General features: G+C 46.9%; 1 protein-coding gene across 3 annotated transcripts in view; it reads right to left on the minus strand.

Annotated features, from left to right (window-relative positions):
• Positions 1–1,825: 1,825 nt before the first annotated feature.
• The window catches only part of LOC142575369 (gastric triacylglycerol lipase-like), a 78,943-nt gene continuing 54,390 nt past the window's right edge, over positions 1,826–26,378 (minus strand). For 2 of the 3 annotated variants that reach the window (XM_075684697.1, XM_075684696.1), the window contains exons 2-9: positions 22,288–22,501; positions 18,122–18,233; positions 17,263–17,413; positions 15,207–15,299; positions 10,572–10,727; positions 9,383–9,454; positions 5,373–5,441; positions 1,826–3,992 (exon numbers count right to left, since the gene is read on the minus strand). In XM_075684697.1, the coding sequence (XP_075540812.1) occupies positions 3,723–3,992; positions 5,373–5,441; positions 9,383–9,454; positions 10,572–10,727; positions 15,207–15,299; positions 17,263–17,413; positions 18,122–18,233; positions 22,288–22,501 (1,137 nt within the window). In that variant the 3' untranslated portion in view covers positions 1,826–3,722. Of the gene's footprint in view, positions 3,993–5,372; positions 5,442–9,382; positions 9,455–10,571; positions 10,728–15,206; positions 15,300–17,262; positions 17,414–18,121; positions 18,234–22,287; positions 22,502–26,378 lie in introns of those variants that run through there. The other variant, XR_012826632.1, reaches the window with a different exon arrangement.

The raw sequence follows: 26,378 nt of genomic DNA on the forward strand, positions 1-26,378 counted from the left end.
ACATCGAGAAGATCACATGAAGGCAACGAGGCGGCAGGAACATATTTTAATTGCACAATCTCAGAAACCGTTGAACAAACAAGATATCCCGAGTGTGAAGACCACCGAAGAGTAATACTCGACCTCGCTCAGATCCTCAATGAGTTACTGGGCGCAGAGCCAGGCCTATTCTAATGTACACCTTGAACATTCACTGCATTCCTGTTACGTCTGGTCTCTCGGGATGACTGGCCCCTACACAGGACGCGCGGCGTGTCGAAGTCCATCAGGATTTCGTCATCAGATGGCAGATGATTGCATGGGAAGAGTCATTATTCGAAATGAGGCATTCAGCCTAAAGGGCAACTCCGGCGATTTTTCGATGTCCACTGGCCATAATAAATTTTCGGATACGCGTTCTCTATTGCACTCTGATTATCTGAGCCAAATGATATGACTTCAAGTCACTTAGTTTTCCTGAAAATGAACATTAAAGATTGTATGTGTGTCCCTGACTCATGCCCACGAGTGCATGACTTTTTAGTGGCCACCCTGTGTTCGTGATGTCAGAGAATACACCGCCACTTCGCCCAGAAACGACGAAGCTTGCTCCTTTCTTTCTATGCGATAACGGCCGACAATCATCGTTCTGACAGGCGCGATAACCAATGCTTCTCTTCGTCTTGCCGCAGCACTATGCGTTGAACTTGGGATAAGTCAGCTGCCTCGTGGGGCGGCGGTGGGTCAAAAGAAAACGACGATACTTCAGCGATATCGTCGCTGAAATCTTCGCTGAAATCGCCGGTCTTGTTCTAAAGAGCTGAAAAAGCTCCACTTGTCCTCAGAAGACACCGTCAGCTTCGCTTTTCTGGCGTTAGCAACTCGCGTACTTGGTGTTTAGCACGTGTTCTGCGTGTTTACATTACGGTAGCGTAACATCTGGCGTCATCGACTCATCGTGATGTCACACGAAGCCGCTACCTGTTTCGGTTCCGGTACCTCGTTTACTGGTTACTTAATGTTATTGACGAGTTTCTAAGCTAATTGAACCGGCCTGTCGGTGATGGGACTGTGAGTACTATGGTTATAGTACTCACTATAACCTGATATGGTTATAGAAACATCGGAGGACGAGGAGGAGGAGGAGGAGGAGGAATAGACGGAAAGACCGCGCGGTTAGACAGAAACACTGGAGTTGCCCATCAAGATCACGATTTGCACTGAGACTAACCAGAAGCCATCGCAATGGAAGAGCCGATGGTATCCGTGACAAAAAAGATCGCGCAAGAAGCAGCACTTCCCATAAAATTTCGGGAGTGTATTGGAACAATTTACGGCTGCACAAAGCAAACACGTTCAAAGAGGATAAAATTTCGCATTAATATACATGCTTTCTTTTGCTGTGTCCTATAGCCAAACGTTTCCATCTCTTTGGTTGGAATTCTGATCAGAACCCTTTGATCGAGCGTCGCATAATTCGCATAAGGATGCTCATTAAGATGCCGCACAATCCGCCGCCAAGTTGGAAATGTAGATGTATGCCAGTTAGTGAAGCACACCTACTCTAGGGGATTGACCAACAACCACTCAGTTAGTTTCCTGTCGTCGTCGATAATGACCAAAGCAGACCTGCTTTGTATGCAAACTGCAAAAATGTCTTGCACAACTTGCATATATGTTTAACAACGCGTAGCTAACGCTTGTCTGTGATTACCGCTACACTTCTACGCACGTTCAGCCGCTGGGCTTTTGTCCATGTATACAGCCACGCCAAATGGAGAGCCCTGATTGCAGCCGCGGGAGCAGAACGCTTGCCGCGGTTGTTTCTTTTAGGATTTAATTTCGGTTTCTTAAACTATGCAACTTATAGCAGCCTACGCCAGAGCGACATCTTGTAGCATGGGCCCAATCCAAAATTATCTTGAGAGTATAAGGACAACTAACAAATGTTCGGTTGGTTCACTTATGTAACGCCACGGATAAAGCGCGCAACTCTTTTACGCAAGTCTCAGAAGTCACCACAGGAAATCACGGAAAGCACGCTGGACACAAAAATACGAACATTTTAGCTTGAATGACAGGGGGAAAGAATGCGTGAGTAAACATTAACATTCATTCTTTTATGGCCGCGTAGTCAGCGTCAGGCGTGTCGTCAAAGTTGGCGATTTGACGTCGACAATGCATTTAAAAGATCCAATCCGTGACCTACCTTTCACTAGAAAACCACTGGAAATTAAAAAAATTCCGGTCCCTGGCGTTCTAGAAGTTCGATTTCTTATCTGTGATTAGCAGGGCCACTTTCATAATTTCGTGTGGAACATATTTTGTCCATTGCTTCTGATGGGACACTAACCGCGGTGTTCAGAAAGGCATCTACGGTGGCATTTCATCGTCTTCTTCAAGAATAGAGGGCAGTTTCTCACTTTGAATAAAATAGTTACGTCATTGTATAATGGCTCGTTAGATATTCGAGGCAAAACACTTGAAACCAGAAGGGTATTTTTTCTTTCTTTTTTTTTTTGTAACTCTCAACTCTAAGTGTATCATTTTGTAACCAGATGGAGGGCAGCTTCTCTCCTCGAATGAAGCGGTAACCACTTCAACAACATTCGTTAGACCATTCGTGGCATAAAGCTTCATAACCAAAAGCTCTCAGCGTCGATCAGACAGAAATTTAGTAAACATGTGTTCTTCAAGCAAGTCATGATCGCACAAATTGCTGAGAAATTGTTATTCTCCACCTCCTCCTCTGTGTAGTACGCCTTAATTCTGCTGTTACGCATCGTCTGCGCCATTTTCAACATGTAGACTTCTCGAGACTTGCACGCGAACACGTTGGAGAGAGTTAACATAATGCGTAATCCCATTCCATCGAATATAGTGGTCTCTGCGCTTCGACAATACTCCTCAGAAAATCCTGGATGTATAATTTGTAACCGAGCACTTTTGACGTCGACTAGGCCATAGAGCAAATGATATGCTTATCAAACAACTTCGCATCGCAGAGATCGTTATTGAGTGTTACAGCATGGCCTCTGTGATCGGTCGACGTCGCTTAGAGCCACGCCGCTCAATCTCCGAGGTCATAGTTGCGGAAGCTCAGTGGCTGCCTAAGTCAAAGCATGACTGTGTCCGTAATTTGTTCGAATCAACAGGTCATGTCGGTCATAGGAGGAAACGTCAGGTCATAACGAAACGATGGAGTTTGTGAGAACGCGGTCTAAGTAATTGTAGGCCGGTATTTTTAACTTCCGAAATTTTTTTACCGCCTGCACAACAAAAGAGGCGAAATCCAGAAAATATGAATGGTCAAAGGTCTTTTTTTCCAAATTGCTTTTGCGCCATAAGCCCACTCCTGGTGACTTGAGTGCACGACGCCCCAGAAGTAAAACGTATATGCATTTCTTTAGATTTGGGTCTCCCTTTTTCGTGCGACAAAGTGCTACAAAGTGGTTATGCAAATTTTTGTTGTTATTTTAGTCATCGATGTCCGTCATTCTAAGACTGTGTAGTTACTTTTTTTTTTGTTATGTAGCACCTGAATTCTAGCGTCATTGGGAGGAGCACCAACGATGCCACCTTGCCATCAAGAATTTTTTTTTTTTTTTAGATGCCAGGTTCACCACACTTCGATCGGCCTCTGAGGACGATGCCCAGATCTGGAAACTCCGAGTTCCGCAAGTGGTTTGGGGCTGAACACCTTTGGTTAGGAATGGTTCGTTGCGCAGTTTCTGCGGCAATGTTCACGATTCGGGGTAAAAATGGTGCAACAGAGTCCGCACGCTGGCCATGGCCTTCATGAGGGGCTCGTACACCAGGCGGCGCGCGCCGACGCCCACGCTGAAGTCCAAGTGCGTGAAGGACGGGTCTCGCACGCGAAAGTCCAGCACCAGTCGGGGCAGCTGGTCGCGGAGCTGGGACACGTCCTTTGGGTCGGCCAGCCAGTCCCCGCTGCTCCAGTACAACGCTACAGGCGCCATTACCCGCGACAGGTTGTACACGGGAGGCGTCTCCTACATAGAAAAAGCGACGGCAAAAAAAAGAAAAAAAGCAACGCGCAAGTGAGAACTTTAAAAAGCGCCGGTTTCTGCTACATTCCTTTTTCGCTTTCTTTCTTTCTTTCTCACAGACAAAACAGAAAAGCTTTGAAATAGTTTGATAACAACCTTCATGCGCAATGACTTTTAAAGCGAAGCTCTTTCTGGCTCCTTCTTGCACTGTACGTGGATCGCCTGGCCCAGTAAACTGGGCCGTTCCCGCGGACAGTGTAATCATAGGTGATGACTTGGTGGGCCGATCCTGATACCGGTACGCCACATGTGTGCGCGCGAGCGCTTTATTGTGGTTTGTAACGCGGATCAATCCTTGAAGCAGGGCTACGTGACAGCAGCCACGGGCCTCATAGCATCAACCAAAAGCACCAATCAATAAGTGTCCCTTGTTAGGAATGGCCGTACGGGGTGACAACGTGCCAGCTATTTCAGCCCGCTGCACGTGTTCCAATCCAACCGGACCGGGCGCACTTCAGAGAACTGCGAATAACCGGCAGCCACGTGGCGCGGGGTCAGCTCAGGAATGTGCTACCCGGCGTGCCACCCGGGACGGAGCAGAGTTCTACGAAGCCCCTCTGACGTCGGCTCCTGACCTTGACACCTGTGTGTGTGTGCGGCACTGAAACCTGTGCGGCACTGAAAACTGTGCAACACGAGTATGTGAGCCCGCCTCCTCCAAAAGGGCGGGTCATCTTCAATGTCGTCGAGCGGAGAGGATATAAGCAGCGATTATCGGCTGCTAGTGTGTGCTCGTTGCGTGCTCGGTGTCGTGCTTGTCGTCGTGAGCTGAGTGCTCGTTGTCATGCTAGAAATGTACTCGTGAGCTGTGTGCTCGTAAGCTGTTTGCTGTATGTTAGTCTTGCGGGCTCCATATGGGAGTCACGCTAGACTGTCGATGTATGTCTTGTCTAAGATGTAAATAATGTAAATAAATCCTGTTCACCGAGTTCCTCTCTACGACGTTCAACTCCTTCAAATGGTGGCAGCGGCGAGGTCGTCCGACGACTCCTACACCCTGGCAGCTTGGCTCGGTATGTAATGCCAAACCACAGTGTGATTTCATTATTTTAGCGTTTCTGTCTTCGTTAACACTTGCTGCACATAAACATTTCATATTTGCTCTCCATAAAGTGTGCCCTGCCGCAGAGCTAAAAACTAGCTGACTCATTTCTTTCTGTGTGCGAGACGTTGTACACTTTGAAAAGACTATAACTGACAACGATTACGCTTTGCCCTGTAAAAGCGATATAAGCGTTCAGCAGCGCATGAACTACATCCCCGCCCACCTAACTTACGCTGCAAGCTATGCGCGACAACCAAAGAATGTCAAGAGCTCCTTACCTGTCCGTAGCGGACTCGATTCCTGGTCTTGCCGAAGTCGAATTTCTGGAACTTCTCACTTAGCACTAACTAAAACAGAGAACGAAACAGAGGACACAGATGCGAAAATTAGCAAATTCATTCAGAAGGACTACGATGGAGCGAAAGAAAGCTAAGCAAATGTAGAGCTGACCTTAAAATGTTCGGTCATCGAATCGATACCCGCCGTGGTGGCGTAGTGGCTATGGCGTTGCGCTACTCATCCCGAGGGCCCGCCATCGAATCCCGGCTGCGGCGGCCGCATTTCGATGGGGGTGACATGCGAAAACGCCCGTGTGCCGTGCATTGGGTGCACGTTGAAGAACCCCAGGTGGTCAAAATTAATCCGGGGTCCCTCACTGCGGCGTGCCCCATAGTCAAATAGCGGTTTTGGCGTGTCAAACCCTAGAATGTAATCTAATCTAATCGATCAAATCGATGTTAACTGCTGTAGGTAGACGAAACCCTATGTGACGCAACTATAGCTTAACGCCAGAAGGCAGCCAAAAGCCAATACTTTCTTGCGGGCTGCTGATACAAAATGGACAGTCTGCAGACTACCCATTTACATTTACAAAACTTCAGGCAGCCTTGCATTCTAACTGTCACGTTTTAATCGCTGAGCACTGTACGTACACAACCGTATCTGCAAGGAAATAACGCGGCCAAGAATATAACGCGAAAAAGAAACTTGTTACATTCGTGCAAATACGGTATATATAACATCTAGTATAGCAGCAGGTGCAGAAAACCACCGCGCGCAAACTTCTCGTCAATTCCTTTCCTTGTGGTTATTTTTAGAGGTGCACCGCTATCGTGACTGCGAACACGTATAAGGTACACGTACAGAACAGTGAAAGTTGCATAGTTGGGCAAATGATGCCTCTTCCCGTCCCGGCTGACAATTTGAGCACTTTCTGCAGAGTAGACTGAGACGTTGTAAGGGCCCGGCGGGGCTTCCTTAATTCGCATGCTCTCCATTTAATCAGGCATGTTGAATATAGCGCTTTCAACAAAAATATAGAAAGAGAACAAGGTCGGGATAATGTGGCGATTCTATTCCGATTCCTACCCGCCGTGGTGACGTAGTGGCTTTGGTGTTGCGCTGCGGAGCCTAAGGGCGTGGGATCAAACCCCGGCCGCGTGAGACGGATTTCGATGGGGGCAAAATGCAAAAACAACCTGTCTATCGGGCAAAGGGGCATATTGAAGAACCGCAGTTGGTCAAAATTAATCTCAAGTCCTCCGCTACGGCGTCCATCTCATAATCATATCGTGGTTTTGGCACGTGATACCCCAGTTTCTTTGTTTTCTGGCTTCGTGATTGGCCCGGGCGACACACCGCCTTCGTTATCACCACGATCAGCCGGTCGTGTGTGGTGAATAAGGAAGAAATGGAATTTAGCAAAAGGGATCGCTACATTATCCCGGCTCAGATCTCCAAACTCGATTAATGCTTTTGAGGGCAGCTACGTGCTGTGCAAGTGTTGCATAAAAGAGATATTCTGCCAGTCTATACATAAGTATGCAATGCATGCCAGATGTTTGCAGGGCGTTGAATGATTTGTTTGCCGCGCATGTACGTGTAAGTGAATGCGCATATGTAATAGAATAGCCGTGTGAGTATGTACATACGTGCACAGTGTACTATCAGCGTCAAATTAAACGTGAACAGCGGGGCGAGTGGCCCATCATGAATGGAAGGTATAGTAGGCGCCGTTCAGTCATCAACATTGACAACCGCGCGCATATTGTTTGGTCGCACTGCGCGAGCCCCACTATGGGGAGATATTTTCGCTTCTGTTCCGGTTCTTATGTTTGGAAGGGAAAAAAATAAAAGAAAACAGAATAGAAAATATTGCAGTTTATGGCGAGTATTCTCGCACAGTTCGCCGAAACCATAAGTGCTATATCGGCGTCAAAATGAAACGCGAACAGCGGTAGAGCGTGGTGCAGTTTGCACTGTCGTAGAGATTGATTTCGCCATGCGGTTTGCGGCTTGTGTTCCAATTTCATCCTTTCGGTCGGCAAACTTGCGCAGTGCTGCCAAACCGGATGTACACGACTGTAAATAATGGTGATGACTAGACGGCGCGCACTATACCTTCACTTATGCCTGGGCCACGCGCTCTGCTCTTCACATTTCATTTGACGCTGATGGCACCTTTATAACTGTGTAGATAGTGCGTGAGGCACTTCGAATGTATGTATTTGTTGAGCATATTTGGTTCGACTCTGCTTTGCTGCAGCTGAGTGAAGCCGGCTTAGTGGGCCCTTCGAGCTGTGTTATTGCAAAAGGATCAGAACTTTTCTTTCCGGACAAGATTATTTGTGCTGAAGGCGGGTTTGTTTACTCGCTGAAGATTACTTTTGCGTGGAAGGAGGGTTTGTTTACTTGTGCAAGACCACCAGCGGAAATATGGTTTGGGGGTTTGTTTGTGTTTCCACGTTTACGAGGCCGGTTTGTATATATATTACTGTGACGTTCGAAATCAATTATTGTTGCGGGTGCGCCGCTCGTCCCGTTTCCTTACACCCTGCCTCAGTGGCGTATATGTCTTTTATTTATTTTTTATGTTTTTTTTTGCGCCGCTCCATTTCAACATCTGCGACTTTCTCGCCAGGGCGTTTTTCTACATTGCACAACTTGTACGGGTTGTGAAAACATAAAAATAAACATCGAATTGAAGTAAAAAAAAATCAGCGTGGAGTCTCGTGAGATACGTAAGTGAGCGAGAGCTAGCCTCTTTGATCGCATCTATACGGGGGATCCCATCACCACAGGGCATTGCGGGATGGTCAGCGTTGCGACCACTGCGAAGCTCCACGGCGGGTATACGGGGAACGCTCGCCGAATGTCGCGTCAAACACAGGCAGGGAGCTATTTACAAGGCATATTTACAATGTTACGGTAAGCGCGACCGATATGGTGGTCGAAAAGAACAGGCACGAGCTTGTATCTATAGTTATCTTCATGGCAGCCGCTTCGAGGCGGCCTTTATCTGTTGTCGTTCTATATCAACACTAACACGTGTACTTGTTTATCTTTTTTTCGGGGGACCCCATCTCAGCCGTGAAATGTTATCGCTACCCGCCGCGGTGCCTTAGCGGCTATGGTGTTACGCTGCCAAGCACGAGGTTCGCGGGATCAAATCCCGGCCGCATTTCGATGGGGGCGAAACGCAAAAACGCCCGTGTCCCATGCATTTCGGCACGTAAAAGATCCTCTTGGTTGTCAAAATTAATCCGGAGTATCCCACTATACAGTGGGACTCATAATCAAGTCGTGGTTTTGGCCCGTAAAACCTGAGAATTCCTCCTACATTTTATCGCTATAGTTATCGCCCAGCGCAAGACGTGCCTGTATGATTTGGAAACTACTCGAATGTTATCGTTTATTATATCTGTCGTCCATGTTCCCACCGGACGCTGTGTAATCATATTGAATGCGTAATCATATTGTACGGGAGTGGTGTTGCTTGTACTTCCCGGAAGGTAGGCGCGAGCACCAGCGGTCATGCTAGAACCTTCGACCAGTCACAAAAGCCGACGCGCTTCACTTCCTGATCACATTTTCGACGATAGACTTGTGTTCTCGCTGATGTGACAGTGCTGGGGAGGTATTTCGTAGGAGTCCATTTAGTGGACTGTTCATTTCGGCCGTGCTTATTGGCTGGGGCCGCTCTTATCCTCCTCGCTCGTACAGCTACATCCAATCAGAAGCGGCCGAAATGGACTGTCCACTAGGTGGACTCTTGCAGAACAACTCCATCCCCCCCCCCCCCCTGATGAGTGTTACTTGATCTTTCTGGGCACAGGTTCGCCCAATAAGTAGTTAGTCTTTCGCGACTTGTGTTGTGCCGCTGTCGTTGTTCGGCGTGACTACGACGTGACAATATAAAGCAAGCTTGTTTCGCGTATATTCGCAACTAAACACGCACACACACGCACGCAGGCATCGTATGCGAGCAATGCTCAATCTTTCGTCTCACCTGAGCGTAGTGCGCCATGTTCCTCACCGACGTGCCAGCCGGCGTGTGGCTCACGAGGACGGGGAGTCGAGTCTGCAAGAGTGCGACATGGAGCTGCACGAAAATGTCTTCCCGACGCATTGCGTTCGAGAACAGTGGGATCTTAGCTGCGTTTTCTTTTCTTTTTTTTTTACGTACGGTACGCCGGTTACTATACCGATGCACTTGATTATGTTCTCCTTTGTTCTTTTACTGTTCGCCCGTCTTTCGTCTGCTTTAATTTGAAGGAAACTTGAGGCTCGCGGGACTCCGATGAAAGTGAAAAGCAAAGAGAAACGTGCGCTTAGATTTAGGTGCAGTTAATGACTTCCAGGTCGTAGTTCCGGTTAATGTGCAAGTAATTGCCAACCCATGCTAAGGAAGCTGCCGAAACTCATCTTTCTGGCGTAATGAATAAACGAGTTACTGTTGGGGAAAGCTGGCAGTATAAAACTAGCCAACAGTTCAAGTTTTATTAAAAATAAAGCACTGAATCAGTGCCGCTTCCACGTACAATTTGCCATCCGTGCTCCGTAAAATAATTCTTCGAGAACCTAGTACTCACGCGTAAGGATTAGACATTTAGGAAGAAACCGAGGACAAGCTAATGAATTATCAAGAAAAATACGAATAACATAGAAACTACCATTAAAGATAAGATTGGCACATCCACCTTAACATGGCACGGATTTACAAAAGGAAACCTCCATTGATTCGTCGGAAGCTTCGCAGCTTAAATAAAACTCCTCCTGGTCTGGGTATCGAACACGGCACCATTACCTTTCCGGTGTATTATTTTTTTATCCACCCACTTCTTCCTTCTATGCAGGCTAGCCAGTCGGAGCTACTTCTGGTTAGTCTCCCTGCCCTCTATGCCTCCTTTCTCTCTTCAACTGAGAAGCAGTCTTGCCACAGATGGTTTCCAAATCTACGCCTCAACTACGCATTCCCCTGGGTTACATAAATCGATCTCGAAAGCCACGTTTTTCGTTGCTACACTCACCGGAAGCAGCTGCAGGTGCCAGAAACACGTTGTGAACGTAATGCTTTGGTCACCAAGTATAAAGTGCTACTACAAAACGGATGTACCGTTTCCCTTTCATCAGTGTTCCTCCACCTTGCCGGTTTCCGAAAAGCTCGTTAGGTCTGTCACTCATCTGAGCGAACGCACCTTGTTGAGTTGCGGCCCCTCCGGTCCGCAAATAAAAAAGATGGTGTTCTCGCAAAGGCTGCGCGACTCCTCGAACAGACACAGGGTTCCGGCAACGAGTCTCATCAACGGGCTGCTTGGAAGGAAGTCGTACTCGCCGAACATGGCGAACACGGCCTGTAAGAATCCACGCAGAGGCGACATATTAGCGTCTGTCTTATTTGTTCATATGGTAATGAGTAAAAATACACCAAACAATGCCAGTCTGACCATGTTTGAGCCTCAACAATAGCCGTCCCTTCGGTTAAACAATTCCGCGAATCTCCCCACAGGCATGAAATGTTCTGCTCACCAATCAATTAAGAGTAACAAAAACGCATTATAATGCCTCGACGGTCATCCAATATACGTACACTCAAAATAAATTCAAAAGCTTCGCATGCATTTGTAGTAGTAGCCTAATCCGAGTCTACGCCATGCATAAAAGCAGGCTACAGGGTGATTGGGAGTTCTGCCCTCAAGGAAGGAAGGAAAGAAAAAAGTGGAGAAGGAAAGGCAGGGAGGTTGACCAGTTTAGCTTAACCGGTTTGCTACCCTACACATGGAAGCGGGATTGGGGGGATGAAAGATGGGGAGGAGAGAGAGAGCACATAACACAGCACACACATCGTTAGTTACAGTCCGTCACTCTTGCGCGGTACAGGACATCCCTGTCACAGCCGCTTGTCCAAGCCCGTCTCTTTCATAAACCGAAGTAGTCCCTTCGTCGCCTTCAGCTTCGATGTCTTCTGTCGGCGATATGTGAAAACAGTTGCAACTGACAATGGTCTATTGTCAAGGTGCGCTAGAACGAACGCCAGGGACTGTCTCTGAACATTATATTCAGGACAGTCGCACAGAATGTGTTCTAGCGCCTCCTCACAAATACAGGCATTGCAGAGAGCGTTGTCGGCCATTCCAATGCGAAATGAGTAAGATTTCGTGAAGGCCACCCTTAGCCATAAGCGATAAAGCAGAGCGGCCTCACTTCGGCGGAGACCAGTGGGCATACATAGATGCATCAAAGAGGGCAGGTCGTATTGACGATTGCTCCGGTTGGTCTGGCTGCTTGGTGTGCACCATAGAGAGAGCGTGATCTCCCGTGCAAGCACTCGAAGTCTGCTGGCTGCGTCGGACCGCGAAAGTGGTATGGCCTCTTCCTGTTTGCCTTCAAGAGCTGCCCGAGCGGCTTTATCGGCGTCTTCGTTTCCTATGACGCCGCAGTGACTTGGCAACCACTGAAACGTCACGTGATGTCCTTTCTCATGTGATGTATGGAGTAGGCATCTGATATTGAACACGAGCTGTTCGAATGGCCCACGATGCAGAGCTGATAGCACAGATTGTATGGCTGCCTTTGAGTCACTGAAGGTTGACCATTGTCGAGGTGGCTCCCGATTGACAAAACAAAGTGCAGCGCGAAGAGCAGCTAGTTCCGCAGATGTCGATGTCGTTAGGTAGTCAGTCCTAAAGCTGATGGTAATAGCTCTTGCTGGGACAACCGCAGCACCGGACGAACACTGGATGTTTGTGGAATCATCAGTATAAATATGTGCACTGTCCGCGTACCTCTCGTGCAGAAGAAGCAGAGACAGTTGTTTCAGCACAGGCGACGACAGTTCAGACTTTTTCACGATTCCTAGTACGCTGAGATGGACTGTGGGGCTGATAAGACACCAAGGGGGTATCGATGGTTTAGATGCAGCGGTGAATCCCGAGGGAACTTTGTCGTTGTACTTGACGATGCGTTTAGAGAATGATGCTTGGTGCCTGTCTGAAGGTAGTGTTGCAAGTTGGTGATAGGGGGCACGTGCAAAATGACTGATGTGCGTCCTCAGGGCTTCCACCGTAATGTGAGTTTGCATTGGATGGTCCCGAGCAAACGCAATAGTTGCCTCTGTTAACGGGCATCTGGGCAAACCAAGGCAAACTCTGAGTGCTTGAGCTTGTGCAGCCTGCAGAACACAAACATTTGTCTTGCAGGTGTTGTTCAGTACAGGACTATATCTTAAGAAACCGAGAAAGAGAGCTCTGTAGAGTTTCAGCATTGCGTCTACTGACATCCCCCACGTCTTTCCTGTCAAGTATTTAAACAACGCGGTGCCCTAAAGGGATTAAAATACAGGTAAGAGGCGTTCTGATCAGTTATATTATGTTCGCATTTAAATTTATGTTGATCGTAAATCAATACATAATCTCGTTATTCGTTAATTTGGCGAATACATGTTCCACGTATAGAGAATGTTTGTACGTCGCAAGACGGGGTCTTGTTGAACAAGTGACTTCTAGCCGCCTCAAAGCACTTGCTTCAGTATGTGCCGATAACACAGATGGTAGAGTACAAATCATCCAAGTGGTAGTTCGGATTTTTCAATAGATGGAGTAACTTCCTATATACGTCTGCGACGGCATTTTTTAAACCTTAGCTTTCTTTGCCTCTTTCCCCATATTTTGGGGGTTCTGGCTCCTGTCTTGCACAATTAGGTGCCACCTGACATGGTGTAAACCGACACCGTATTTAGTGCATGCATTATTTTAACTCTACGTAATTCCTCATCTGTTTATATGCTCATCGCAATCTACATCACGGCCGTTGTGTGTGTTTGGGACTGTTTAAAAACTCATTGTGGTGCAACTTGCATTTGACTTTCATGTTGTTATGTTCACGAGTGTATAGGGCTGTGTACTGTAGAGTTCTGACCCTATGGATGTGATTTCTTCTCATTTCCTTACGTACTTATTTCTATATTATTGTTTCCGGTACGAGAAAAGGAGTAGCCGTCACCATTATGAAGTGACTACGTCTCTTTCTTTCATTTTCGTTTCAATAAAAAAATTGTACAAAACGAGGCAGCCCGGAGCGCGGCAGGTAATAGACGCAAGCGAGGACCCGAGTTCCAACACAAAGGCACCATCGTCATCATCCCATCATCATTCCATCGCCTTCATGACGTTGCGACCATTCCTTCGTTGTCATGTCCTCGTCATCCTTCCGCGGTCTTCACTCGGATGTCACTGCGTTGTCGTTCCGATGTCATCATTCCATCGCAGTCATGCCATCATGGTCCTTCCATCGTCGTTAAACCATCGTCGTCACTGCGTAGTCGCCATTCCTGATTCGTCATCCCGTCGTCGTGCCGTCATCGTCAAGCGTTCGTAGTTCAAGTTCAAGTTTATTGATTCATTGATTAGTGGTACGTATATGCATTAGAAGTTCTACTTTCTACTTCCTACCGTTCTACTTTCTACCATCTTCTGTCGTAACGAGTTCAGTGCCATCGTGCCAGTGTCGTCATTCCATCGTCGTCGTGACGTCTTTTTCATTGCCTCGTCGTCGTAGATCGGGGTCATTCCACCGTCGTCACTCCGTTTTCGTCATGGGTGACGTGTGTATTACTGAGCGCCCCAAGTTTATGTTTACATGAGGTGTTTATCGATGAAAACGCGTAAAACTCGATCGTGTGCTCTGTACTTGCAAATGCTCGCCCCAACTGGAACAGCGTTCTTCGCAAAAAAACAATGAAAGCTTAGCTTAAACCGATTTCTACAGCTCGTGGGATCCGCAATTTTTGCTTTTTGAAACAAGGTCTTCTTTAGCAACTTCACACGGGCTTGGTGTACGTGAAATTTTGGTGTCTACCTGGCTTCTTAGTAAAAAAAAAGGTACTTTTGTGCTGCTAGTAACTTCGTGTGCTGGTACCAAATGAGCAAGTTAGCAGGTCATTCTTGTATATTACGCAATCATCCCTCTTCTATAATGCGAATCAGTCCATTGCGTCGCTAATGTATGTGCAAAGAGATAAAGTTTCATGTTAAGTCAAAGGGCACTGCACTACCATTCGAAGCCGGATCAGGATTCTTGAGAACACGGTGTTACAGGAGAAAAAGTGTCGATGACTACTATAGATGTGTAGTAAATTGAAGTAGCACAGTAAACAGTGTAGGGTAGCAAACCGGTTAAGCTAAACTGGTTAACCTCCCTGCCTTTCCTTCTCCACTTTTTCCTTCCTTCCTTCCTTCCTTCCTTCCTTCTTTGTTAACATGTCGCAGCATCCCTCCAGGACTAAAATCGGACGTAGTTACCCTGCCTGGATCTTCGTATTTAAGAACGTGACGGAAAGTTGAATGATCTGCGGTAGAAAACAGTAAAAGGCGGTCGAACAATTGGTGGTGCAAAGACAGCGAGAAATACACGCAGAATGAAAAGGCATTGTTTTGCGGTGCAACAAATATTTTCAGGTTCGATGATTTGCTCAACCGAACCTTGGGTCATAAGGGTCGATATTGAACTCAAGTTAAAGGCAAAGATAACAAGCTTAGTAGCATCACCCTGAACTTCGTCTCAGAGGGGTTGCTCGTAATATTAATTCATACAGCCACCCATCTCTTACTCTAAGGTGGCAAAGTACATGAAAGCTGGCCCCTAAATAGAATGCAGTTTAACCACGCCTGCTTTTGAATAGAGCTGCGCAGTGACTCGAATCACATAGCACCTTTCAATTATTGAAGAAAATAAAGTTGGCGTACTCCGCCACATTCATTACACTGGTCACTTCGAGGAAAACCTGCGCAAAAGACGAGGACCACCGGAGGTCCGCTAGGCAGGCACTTACGTACCCCTGCGTCCTCCACAAATGGTGCCAGGTAGCGTATGGGGGACCTCATGTACGTCACTGTGGTCACCGGCGCCATAGCAGTGAACAGCTCGATCTGCAACAGGAAGGGGAGTCAGTTTACTTGCCAGGCAGTTCCAAACGTTGTTTGCCAGCACCATGCAGGCAAGGCGCACACTCTAATGGACGCATCGCTCGCGCTGTCTAACATACTAATTAAAACAGGGAAACGTTCGCGAATTCGGGGACCGAACTCATGGACTTCTTTTCGTGAGAGCTGCTGGCCATCGATCGACGACGCGCACGTCACGACTGGCTAGCACGGGCTCTTACAGATTTAGTGTAAGAACTATTTTTTTAAATACGAGAAGTGTCATGGCAGTTTTGAAAGTGAACTTCTTACATATATTGCTACAAAGTTGAACTACAACGAGGAATTTTTCATCGGTTGTGATGTGTCAGCGTCTGTGAAAAAGAAAAAAACGCTGGAATGAGGGCTTTGTGTGCACGCTAAATGACCCCATGTTGCCATTAATAACTCATAAACCCCACTACGTTGCCCTTCACAGCCAATCTGTGACATCAGGCCGTAAACCTACAATTTATTATTTTTGGTCAGAATAGCATACCTGTGAACTACTAACGAAGGAGCGTCTTCATTTCATGGTGAGCTGGGCCAACATATAGCCAAAAATGTGACGTGGTCTCCTTTTACACCCGTGATAATGCATCGGCCACGGAATCAGCAGAATTTTACCCAACCTGCCATGACAATGTGCGGCTTCCACTACGGCAACTAGGGCAACTTGGTCGAGTTTCATACTGGAGGACCGTCTCCACCAGTCATCGGCTCAGAGGGCAGTGGAGATACATTTGTGCTTTTTGAGAACGACAGTCTTGTAGTCACTGCGTAGTGCTGTCCATGCCCGTGCCCACATACACCCAATACCCCCCCCCTCTCTCTCTCTCTCTCTCTCTCACACACACACACACACACACACACACACACACTTTTAGGCTGTTCCACTCCTTCTTTTCCCCAGCGTGGGGTAGCCAACCGGACTTTTGGCTGGTTAGCATCCCTAACCTCTTTTTTTTTACTTCTGACTCACTCATACTGAAAGCAGAGTAAGAAATTTTACGAACTAAAAGTTGACAACTAGCGCTTGTTGGCAGCGGACGGTTGGCACTCTTGCCATCTTCCATTCTGTTTGTGTCTTTTAGCCTGCTTTCAGCGTTGAGTATCAAGCGTATGCTACCACTTGAAGACGCCCACTACCAGCCCCTTAATTTGCTGCTGAAGAAAGGCCGAGAGCGAACGCTACAATGGCATCACCAACGATGCGTATAAGTTGCATGTTACTATGAGCAGCAGTTACAAGAAACGAAATCGTGTTCGTTCGTTCGACGCACTTTGCTTCAGGCAAAGTGCAAGGCAACCTGCTAGAATTATATCCTAGCGGGCATACCCTGAAACAGAACAACGATCATACGGTTTCACAGGGTAGAGTAGTTCAGCACGGACGCTTCGTGTACAAACGTACAGTTAGCACTCGCATCGGTAAATAATTTATTTAGACCGAACTATACCTGGAATCTGAAAGTTACGCTGTCTTGAAATTCTTCTTGGGCACGGTTTTGTTAACCGAGGTGTGTGCATAAGAAATACAACGAATAATCCCGCTCTGCTATAGCGAAGAATAATGTCGTATGTAATGTGGTTCTGAAACGTTACTTGGTAAACAATATAGACTTCTTGATCTTTCACCCTGTTTTCGTCTTTTTCTTTCTTCCCGTTCTTCCTTAATTCAAGTTGCATTTCAATACCCCCCTTCTTCAAGAGTAGGCTGGCGTTGTGCCAGCCGGTAGTGGCCACTGCCAGCCGGTAGTGGCCACTGCCAGCGTGCTGCTTCCATGCTTTCTTAATTCTCTATATTTGTATGTTTGTTTTGAAACGAAATAATATGCTTTAGTCGGCAAATTATGCACAAGGAGGACTCGTCGATCGTCATGAGTGGAAAAGCAAAGAAAGGCTCCAGCGCAATTGCTCCTTCACCTACCTTATCGTTGTACTCCGGTCTTTCGGCCAGCAGGCCAAATAGTATAAGGCAGCCCTGGGAATGTCCCACATAGAAGAGCTTCTGCTGGGCAGTCTCGTTCAGCACGAAGTCTAGCATGGCCGGAAGGTCGTACGCAATCATTTCGTCGAAGCTTTCCTCGAAAGATGAAAGAACATCGCGAGTATCAGGCATCTCGTGCTGGTTGTTAAACAGTGCACACGACATGTTTTTCTTTTTTTTCGGCATTGCAGTGGGGGACTGGAAGCGGTGAGACTGCGTGTAGTATTCTGCAGTTAGGCCAAGTGCTATAACGCCATATTCTTTGAGAAATTTAAGGGCATTTTACCCCACGTATCAGCCAAATATCGGTTATGCGAAATCTCCATTATGATCGTTTATTCATCTGCGAAATTGGACAAAGCTTGACTTGACGTTCTGCCCTTCTTTTTTTTTTTTGTAGGTACTACGTGATCAAATCTTTACAACGAGACAAAACTAACATCAAGGGCAACACATGACAGTCCTTAACATTCAAAAAACGCGCGAGCAAATCTACGAACTGCTACACACACGAACGACGCACGTACGAGCAAGTGATGTTTGCACCATTGACATGTACTCTTGAACGCGCACGGTGGGGCACAAACGCTAAACCAGCGTGTTCCACAGATTTGTATGTTCCTTTTCGCATATCATTCGCCCATTCGAATGACAATTCCTGGGGAAATGCAGCAGTGAAGAAATTCCCTGCTCTCTTGTACTCTTTCGCAAAGTAATATCCGCTGCCTCCTTCACGCACACTCGCATCAAATTAACAGACCAATGACTCTACAAGGGACGAGTTCGGCTGACAACTCACCAAAAGTCCCAAAACTCTTTTTCGTCTTTCCTGTAGCGTAGGTGGCGGGAATAAGTGTTGCCTCGCACGTTTCCAAGCCAGACATCGTATCCTGAATCAGCCAGTAGATAAGCTGACAAAAGAAAAGCAATACGATAGGGCATGGTAATGTATATGTTCCAAAACGAAACAGATGTAACGTTAAATTGAACAGCATAATGCAATATTGTGTTTACACTGCGGAAAGAACCTCATGTTCCATGTTTAGTTTTATTTTTTTTTAATATAATTTCGCGTGAATAAGTATCTGTTCATCACTTTTAGATTGTGTGCCTCTGACGGGCGGCCGCCTTGTTAATATGGTGTGTATTTGTTGATACGCGTGATTGTTTCATTCTACTAATTTCTTTCTACGGCCTATATTAGTAATCTGCTGATTTCTTTTGACCACAATTCACCACTGAATGCCTCGCGATCGAGGATATGTAAATAAATGACTAATTACGTAGATACAGGCTACACTTGCTAAAACGTTAGAATAAAGATTTTTTCATTGTTTAACGTCGGTATTTAATTGTTAATGACTATTCTGTGGTTACCTAAAACACCTAATTAGAGTTCTAGCTCATTTATCCTCACTATTTGCTGCCATTAACGTGGCGATGTTGTCCCGTAAGGAATATCCTTTCATGGAATATTATGCTGCACACGTTCGCGCCAAATTTAAGCCGCTAGGAAGGCTTTAGTACTAACGAGCTGTTTCACCGAACCGTGGACAGCCACGTAGTATACCTTCACGCGTTCAGTGCGCATAGAAGTGCATTTAGAAGAAGTGCATAGAAGTGCAATTAGGTAGGCTTGTGTGGACCCATATAAGTATGCCGCAAGCGCTGTCCGGTCGGTCTGTGCAATAAATATGTGAGTTGCGCATTAGTCGGGTGTAGGTCTCTCTCTCTCTCTCTCTCTCTCTCTCTCTCTCTCTCTCTCTCTATCTATCTATCTCTCTCTCTCTCTGTATCGCTGTTCATCTAGGCCTTACAGCTTGAGGCTTGAAGCTAGTGCCTCTAGCAGGTACTCATTTCTCATGTCCACTCACTTTCGCTTGCGGCGTGACATTATCGAAGGCTCCGTGGCTTTTTTATTATTATTATTGTTATTCCGCCTGCCATTGACCACATCAGTCGCACGCTCACTGCCGCGTTCGCCCAAGCTCGCATCTCTGCCTGATAGGCTCACGAAAAGCTTCCGGTCGTGACTGCATAAACGAGTTTCCTTTGAGCTATTTCTAAATAATACAGTGCAGTACTGTGTGAACTAGAGTTTGCGTCAACTAGTCGAGAATCGAGCGGCCTAAGCTAGCCGTTCCTACAGTGTTTGATTGATTGATTGATTGATTGATTGATTGATTGATTGATTGATTGATTGATTGATTGATTGATTGATTGATTGATTGATTGATTGATTGATTGATTGATTCCTCGCTCACTCTTTATTTTATTGTGGTTGGTGTTGTTCATCTATAGAAAACCGGAGAGGCTGTAATAAAAGCTACTTTTGCGGCTTCAGGTACCCTAAACGTCTAAAATGGCGGCAGGGTAGAAAATGAGTTAGACCCGTCGCGATTAGCTCAGTAAGTACATGGTTGACATTGTGCTGTTGAGCACGAAGTTTTAGGTACGATTCCGTGCTAAATTCGGCCGATGGTGGCAGAGTGTCAAAGCACTCATGTTTTCAAGTTTGTGAGCACATCAATGAACTCCAGGGAGTCCAAATTAATACGGAACCCTCAACTATAGCGTCCTTCGCGACCGACCCAACTACTCAGAAACGTAAGAGCCCATAAAGAATGATCAAAACTTGTATTAAGTGTAGATATTCATTAAGGTGAAGAGTGGAAGATCCTTACACAACTCCTCAATGTAAACGCATGTGAAGAATGACAGTTCACAGTACTACAGAAGATAACTAAGAAACAGTACTGTAGGCTTCAACGCGTGGCAAGATGGATGGTCCATAAATCCGTGCGAGAACAAAAGCTAAGAGGGGATTTAGATGGGCTGGCACTTTTGCACAGGTAAATCGCGATACATAGCGGCAGCCGGCATAGCAAACCATGCGTCTTCGCTAAGGAATGGCTTTGCGAATGCGTCATGCGATTAGGCGGCGCCATCTCCAGCCTTCGTAACGCTGCACCGTTCTAGCGATGTGCAGCGAAGCGCCTCGTGGCCTCGGCTATCACGATTCTCGTCGCCGCGCGTCGGCGCGCACGAATCCGCGGCACGCAGCTACCAGGCATTTGTGTGGGCGGTAATGGGGGTCGCATCAGAAATTCTATGGCCCGGGAGTCACACACGATCACGGCGTTCGCATTGGCCGAGCACGAGGCCGATGCGAGGTATAGCCGCACGGACACGCGAGTTGCGGAGCAAAGCTTCCTCGTTTTCTGAGCACGCGCGACGCCATCTTAGACGAAGTGGTGAGAAACCACTTACTCGCTTTAATGTGCGAGTTTGTCCACCGCCGAATATTTGCAGGCGGAAATCTTCACAAGTTTCTTTCTGGAAATGAATATATAGCACCCATTTACACAGAATGTTTCCGCAGAACTGTTACGTCATAGAAAGGATGCAAAGAAAGGCAGGAAGGCTAACCACAGGTAGTTACGATTGGCTACCCTGCACGGGGAGGAGGAAGTAGGGGGATAAATCGTGCATGTGCGAAATACACAACATTACACAGAAATGTCTAAAAGCCGCGTTCTCGTAACCACAGGGAAAGCTGAAAGGTTCCAATTTAGTCTAATAGCGTGTTTGTGCAGCCCGGGTGAATCGAATGCCGGCCGTAGGTTCTCCTCAAAACAAAAGCGTCCTAAATCTTTCAGGGCGTTACAACCACCGCCACTGTGGTGGTACGGGCTGCACTCATCCGGGAGAGAGTGCACATGCGGCATCGAACAGCAGGAGGTGAGCTCACTGCATTATTGTATCACCATTGCTCATCCGCATTCATACCCTTGTTTGTCGACCCCTTCCACTTAACCCCGCTGTGATAGCAGGCCAGAGACACGCACCTCCGGCCAACCTATCCCGCTTTCTCATCTCTTCAGGTTTTTTATCTCTCTCTCTCTCTCTCTCTCTCTCTCTCTTGCCCTCTCTCTCAGGCTATGACATATCGTTTATGCTGATATCGGAGCTTCAGAGAGCCTTTCGGCGTGCTTTGGTATAATGTTGCCGTTTTAGTTGATTTACTTGGATCCTGTTTCTCAGTCATGCGACAGTGGTCGTTGGTGCAAGACCCCGTTTCGGACGGCACGTGATCACACTTGTAGTATGCATTGACAAGGACGTGCTCATAAGGAGCCTACACTGTAATGGCGGTGTCCCCCGTCCTGTTGTCGCTATTTCAATATGACCAGAGAGAAAATAAATGCTTTTTTTTTCTCATTACTCTTAGACCCAAAAGCATTGGACAAGTTGATCATCTACGACATGAAGGATACAGCGCTCAATCGGTCGTCGACGAGGAAGCGTCGGCGTTTGTGTCCGTTTCACCCTGCTTAGCCCTTATCCGCTTTTGCGTCAAACATCCTTATCGGGAAAGTGCATACGTCGCCTTTGTCAGGAGCTCAAAGGCCGCCACGCGTATCTTTCGTATGATGAAATGCCTTGTATGTATACATGACATCACGGGCCTTACCTCTCACCAGAGGCCTTGATATACATAGGGACTCCTGTCGAATCCATAGTGCTTGGAAGCTTTAGAAAGCTGCAAGGGCTGGCATATGCACTTGTATTTCATACTTACAGAATTGTTTTCATAAATGCTATTGGATCGGATTGAGATAGCAGCAGTTAAGCGCTCAGCTGTCAGTAAAGTCTTCACAAGGCTTAGTTAAAGGCTGAGTCAATAAGTCAAGACGCAAGCACGCTGCTTCCACGTGTTCAGCACGAGGTAACCGGCGAGTTCGGAAAAAGCTGGTGATTAGACATTTTGGGGGCTGCATTTCCAGTGCTTCTTCGTGCGCTGAAACGGTCCTTAGGAAGTCAAGTCAGACACAATGTCGTAGGCGGCCGTCCTATCACAAAACGTTCGTACAAAAAAAAATAAAGAAGCTTTGAGAATTCAGCCTAACATTTCTGTGTGAAAATTTGTGCATCTATAACAACCAGCGCATAGCGAGTACCTACGCAGGCTCTGCTCCGGGTAGTTGATGACCCAGTCAGCAGACGAGCCCAGCAGGTAGTGGAGCAGGAAGACCACCTTCTTGGCTCCGCCTCCGGGAAGCTTGTCGGAGCGACGCTTGATGCCCCACGGCACCCGCTGCACCGAGAGCACGAAGCCGTCGCTCGTCTCCACCTCGTACTCCTCCACCGGGTAGCCCTTGTCGGCGATGATCTGCGACTGGCCACGCGACGCGGTCCAGCGTGAACGACTGTTTTATATACCAGTTGTCCCTACTGCATACAGACTGTATGAAAAACGCTGCACTTTCAGAAATACAGGTTTGTCTCACAACATCGATCACCGTCATACATGCGGGTATCGACTCTCTCAAACGCCGTGTTCCGGTACTTTTCTTGCACGATCATTTCTAGCTTCCGTAGCATTCCTGAAGAAAGGCAGCGATTGCTCCGCGAGCGGGGATTACCATATATTATGAGAGCGAACGCTATTGTCGTAAAAAATACACCTAGGAGCGAGAGTAAATGGACCAAGAGTGTCGAGAAGACAGCGAATTTCGCAACGCAGGCGTGAAGATTGGAATTGAGCTACACTGCTCAAACTGTTGACAATGCGAGCATCACGGGGAACATTTTCCCTTTTAGACTGCGCGCGTAGGTGAAAGAGAATGTCGACTTTTCGCGGAACCTTTCATATGTACACATTTTTCGCTGGAGCGCGCACATCAGAGTACGTAAAATTTTGAGAGCGCGAACTAACAAGCCACTGTATAGATATAGCAGCGGAGCAGGAAAGCCAGCCTTTCTCTGTAGCTCCCCTTTTTCCACATTCTGCAGAAGTTCCATAGAGCTTTGTGAGCAACAAGAAGAAAGAAGAAGACCAAAAACTAACTAAGTCGTACAGTGTTCTTGCAATCAGCTTGTGATCTAAGACCGACCTTTACCCGGTTAGGAACATCGCAGCAGCGTGAAAATAGACCGGTAAAAGAAAGTATATTCGGAATTCTTCCAATGTGACTTCGCGCGAGGGAATTTGAACATATAGAGAGGGTCGAGAGGAGCTCTAAGCGATGCAAGGTTTAATTCCATATGAATATTTAGAGTTTCAGCCGCTGCATATTACGAGCTCTCCGTTCGGTGCAGGACGCGCATCCAAGCAAGACATCTTTTCCCGTTGTGTGTGGAATGCTGCCAACAGAATTTTCACCCTCGCTTGGCTTCGCAAAAGTGTCGCGATAATACTGCACGTTTCTGCTGGTGTAACACAGGAAGAGTAGTACTTCCGCAGCCACTTCCTCCCGACAATTGCGTACGCAAGGCGGAAGACGGAAACAGACAAGCGGACGGCGTGGCGCTCTCTTTACAGAAACCAAAAACAAATTGAAAGCGTGCCAAGGAAAATGATGCTTGCGTGAGGGGCCTCTGGATGTTTTGTCCCCTTCTCGCCGAGGCGGCTCATCGTTGCTTTCGTTATTCTGGTTGTCACATACTTTGTAAGTGTCATAACGTCATTCTCGCAGTACAAATTCTTGTATAGTTTGTTTTCCAACAGACCACAGTGCGTACGTTACCTAAGCACTGCGGCAGGAAGTTCCTGCCCATCTGGGTTTTAATAAAGCCGAATACATTTGCTTGTGTTTCTTTTTACTCCCAATGTCAGTGCGTAAGTTAGTTTATCTCTAAAAGTGATAAAGCATATGAACAAGCTCCGTGCAGCTAACGTGATCTTGCTTGTTGTTCTCAGCAGCTGGATGGAGCTGTGTTCCGAGCTTCAAGCCACGTTGCGTGCCTTCTTTTACCTTCAATGGAGTCTGCACAGAACTATCATGGTTCCCTAAGTTCGGGCTCCACCTTCTATATGCTACATTTATTCTGCTTTACATGTAACTTTATCTTGCTAGTTGATTACCTGCTTTATCTCCCTATTCATCATCATTATCAGCTTATTTTATGTCCACTGCAAGACGAAGGCCTCTCACTGCGATCTCCGATTACGTCTGTCCTGCGCCAACCGATTCCAACTTGCGCCGGCGAATTTCTAAATTTCATCACCCCACCTACTATTCTGCCGCCCTCGACTGCGCTTCCCTTCGAGAGCGAACGGGGATAGCCGATATTCTAATTCACATAAAGAGAAAGGAATGGAGCTGGGCAAGTCATATAATGCGCAGGTTAGATAACCGGTGGACCATTAGAGTTGCAGATCTCCCAATTACGCGTTTCCTGTGTATCACCCCACAGTTGTTCTCTTTCCTCGGACCTCTTCATTATTCCTTTTTTCTTTTGTCTTCCTTTTGTTGAGATTGAAGTCTACTTCAATGCGACATGAGGAGAAAACCGCGCGTAAGCTTGAAAGTAGCCCGTTGGATGCAATTTTAAATTTTAATTTGTGCACGATGCATTTTCGCTGTGGTCCGAGGTTTGCGTAATTCAAGTGAAGGAACACCTTCACCGCCACATAGCCCTCTCCTATCCCCTCCCCCCGTTCAATTTCTCACCTCTAGTTCTAACACAGGAAACTTCTCAACCCTAGCCTCTGGAAGCAACGGACGGGTGCATTTATTGAGGCCAAGATTTGACGGGATCGTGACCCTGAGAGAGGTTCACAGTATGGCACTAGGGAGCAGTGCATTCGAAGCGCACTTACAACTCAAGAGCTGCCTCTAATAATGTCTCCGAATACAGAATCACGGTCTTTTGATGATGGATGGAAACTTGAAGGTTAACAATAAGACATGGGGAACAAGACATACAGCACTAGCAACGAGAGGGAAAAAAAGGTCTTTAATTTTGCAAGCTGTTACACAGTGTCTTCGATATACATGCAAGTAATATAACAATGCGTGTAACGTTACCACTTATTTGGTACATTCTTGCCAACAAAGACCAACTTGTGCTGCAAAACATGTGAATAAATAGCGCTTGCCCTGCCTTTATTCCATCTGGTCCTCGACAAGATTTTCTTGCCAGGAATATAATTTGCTTTACTTTAGCATTACACCAAGCAACCGCACTCGCTGCACGGACCTGGTTAGATTGTTAGTTAAGCTGCGAGCATTTCATCCACTTGCCAGTGAAGCTTCCCGATTGTTAGCGGTTGTTCAAGAAGCGACATCTCTGCGGAAGGTCACACGCCAACACTAGTTCTACCACTATACGATATCATATATATAAGGAACCGGACAACAACGCGCCTACGCAAGCAAAACAAGCTCGACTTGGCTCACGCCATGCCTCCACGTGCCACATACTCGATAGGTTAAAGGGGCCTTGCGGAAGCACAAAGAAAAAAAAAACGTCTCACACGCGATAACGCCTATCCGTTGCTGCTGCCAGCAGCTTGTTTGTGGATGCAAGTTTGCTCACAACAATCGTCGCGTTCCGTCCGCATTCACTCATTCTAAATTTTTGGTCAATTGAATCTGCTTGTGCAGAAACGTGTCTGGCGAAATGCTTGGCTGACTCTCTCCATCTTCGTTTGCTCCTCTCACAAGGGGTAGAGGTTGAAAAACGAGATTTACAATAATCTGGATCAACGATGCCGTTCGTGCGTCAGAATGCTTCATACGAATGGACGCGACACATGAACGCTTCAGGAGAGTGACAAGCACTGGCTGAAATTAAAATAGAATAAGAGGTATTACTTTCTGAATCTGCCCCTAGAATCATGGTAGGTGTGCCGATTCTTTCGGCTCCTCGGGCAAAAGAGGAGGTATGGAGAGAGAGGAAAGGTAGGGAGGTCAACTAGGCGCGCGTCCGGTTTGCTACCCTACGAAGCAACGTTCATTGATGCTACGCAGGGGTAAGGGCGTTGGAAAAGAAAGAAAGGATACGGATGCGAACTCTGGCGGCTGCCCATCAGGCCCACAATCGATCACTGTGGCCGGTCGTTATCATAAAGTTACGTAAAGTCCGCGTTGCTTTAAAGGGACTGACAACTGGCCAGCATGGAGTTGTGAGACGTTGACGGAAATCAAATGACCATGGTCTGTAGTGAAAATTTCTTGTAAATGTCTTTCTTTTGATGTATGCTGTACCTGAACGTACACTTGTGTTGTTTCTTGTAGCCCCCCTATGTAATAACCTCCTTTGAGGGC

The sequence above is a fragment of the Dermacentor variabilis genome, chromosome 3 (assembly GCF_050947875.1).
Source record: "Dermacentor variabilis isolate Ectoservices chromosome 3, ASM5094787v1, whole genome shotgun sequence".
Lineage (NCBI taxonomy): Eukaryota > Metazoa > Arthropoda > Arachnida > Ixodida > Ixodidae > Dermacentor > Dermacentor variabilis.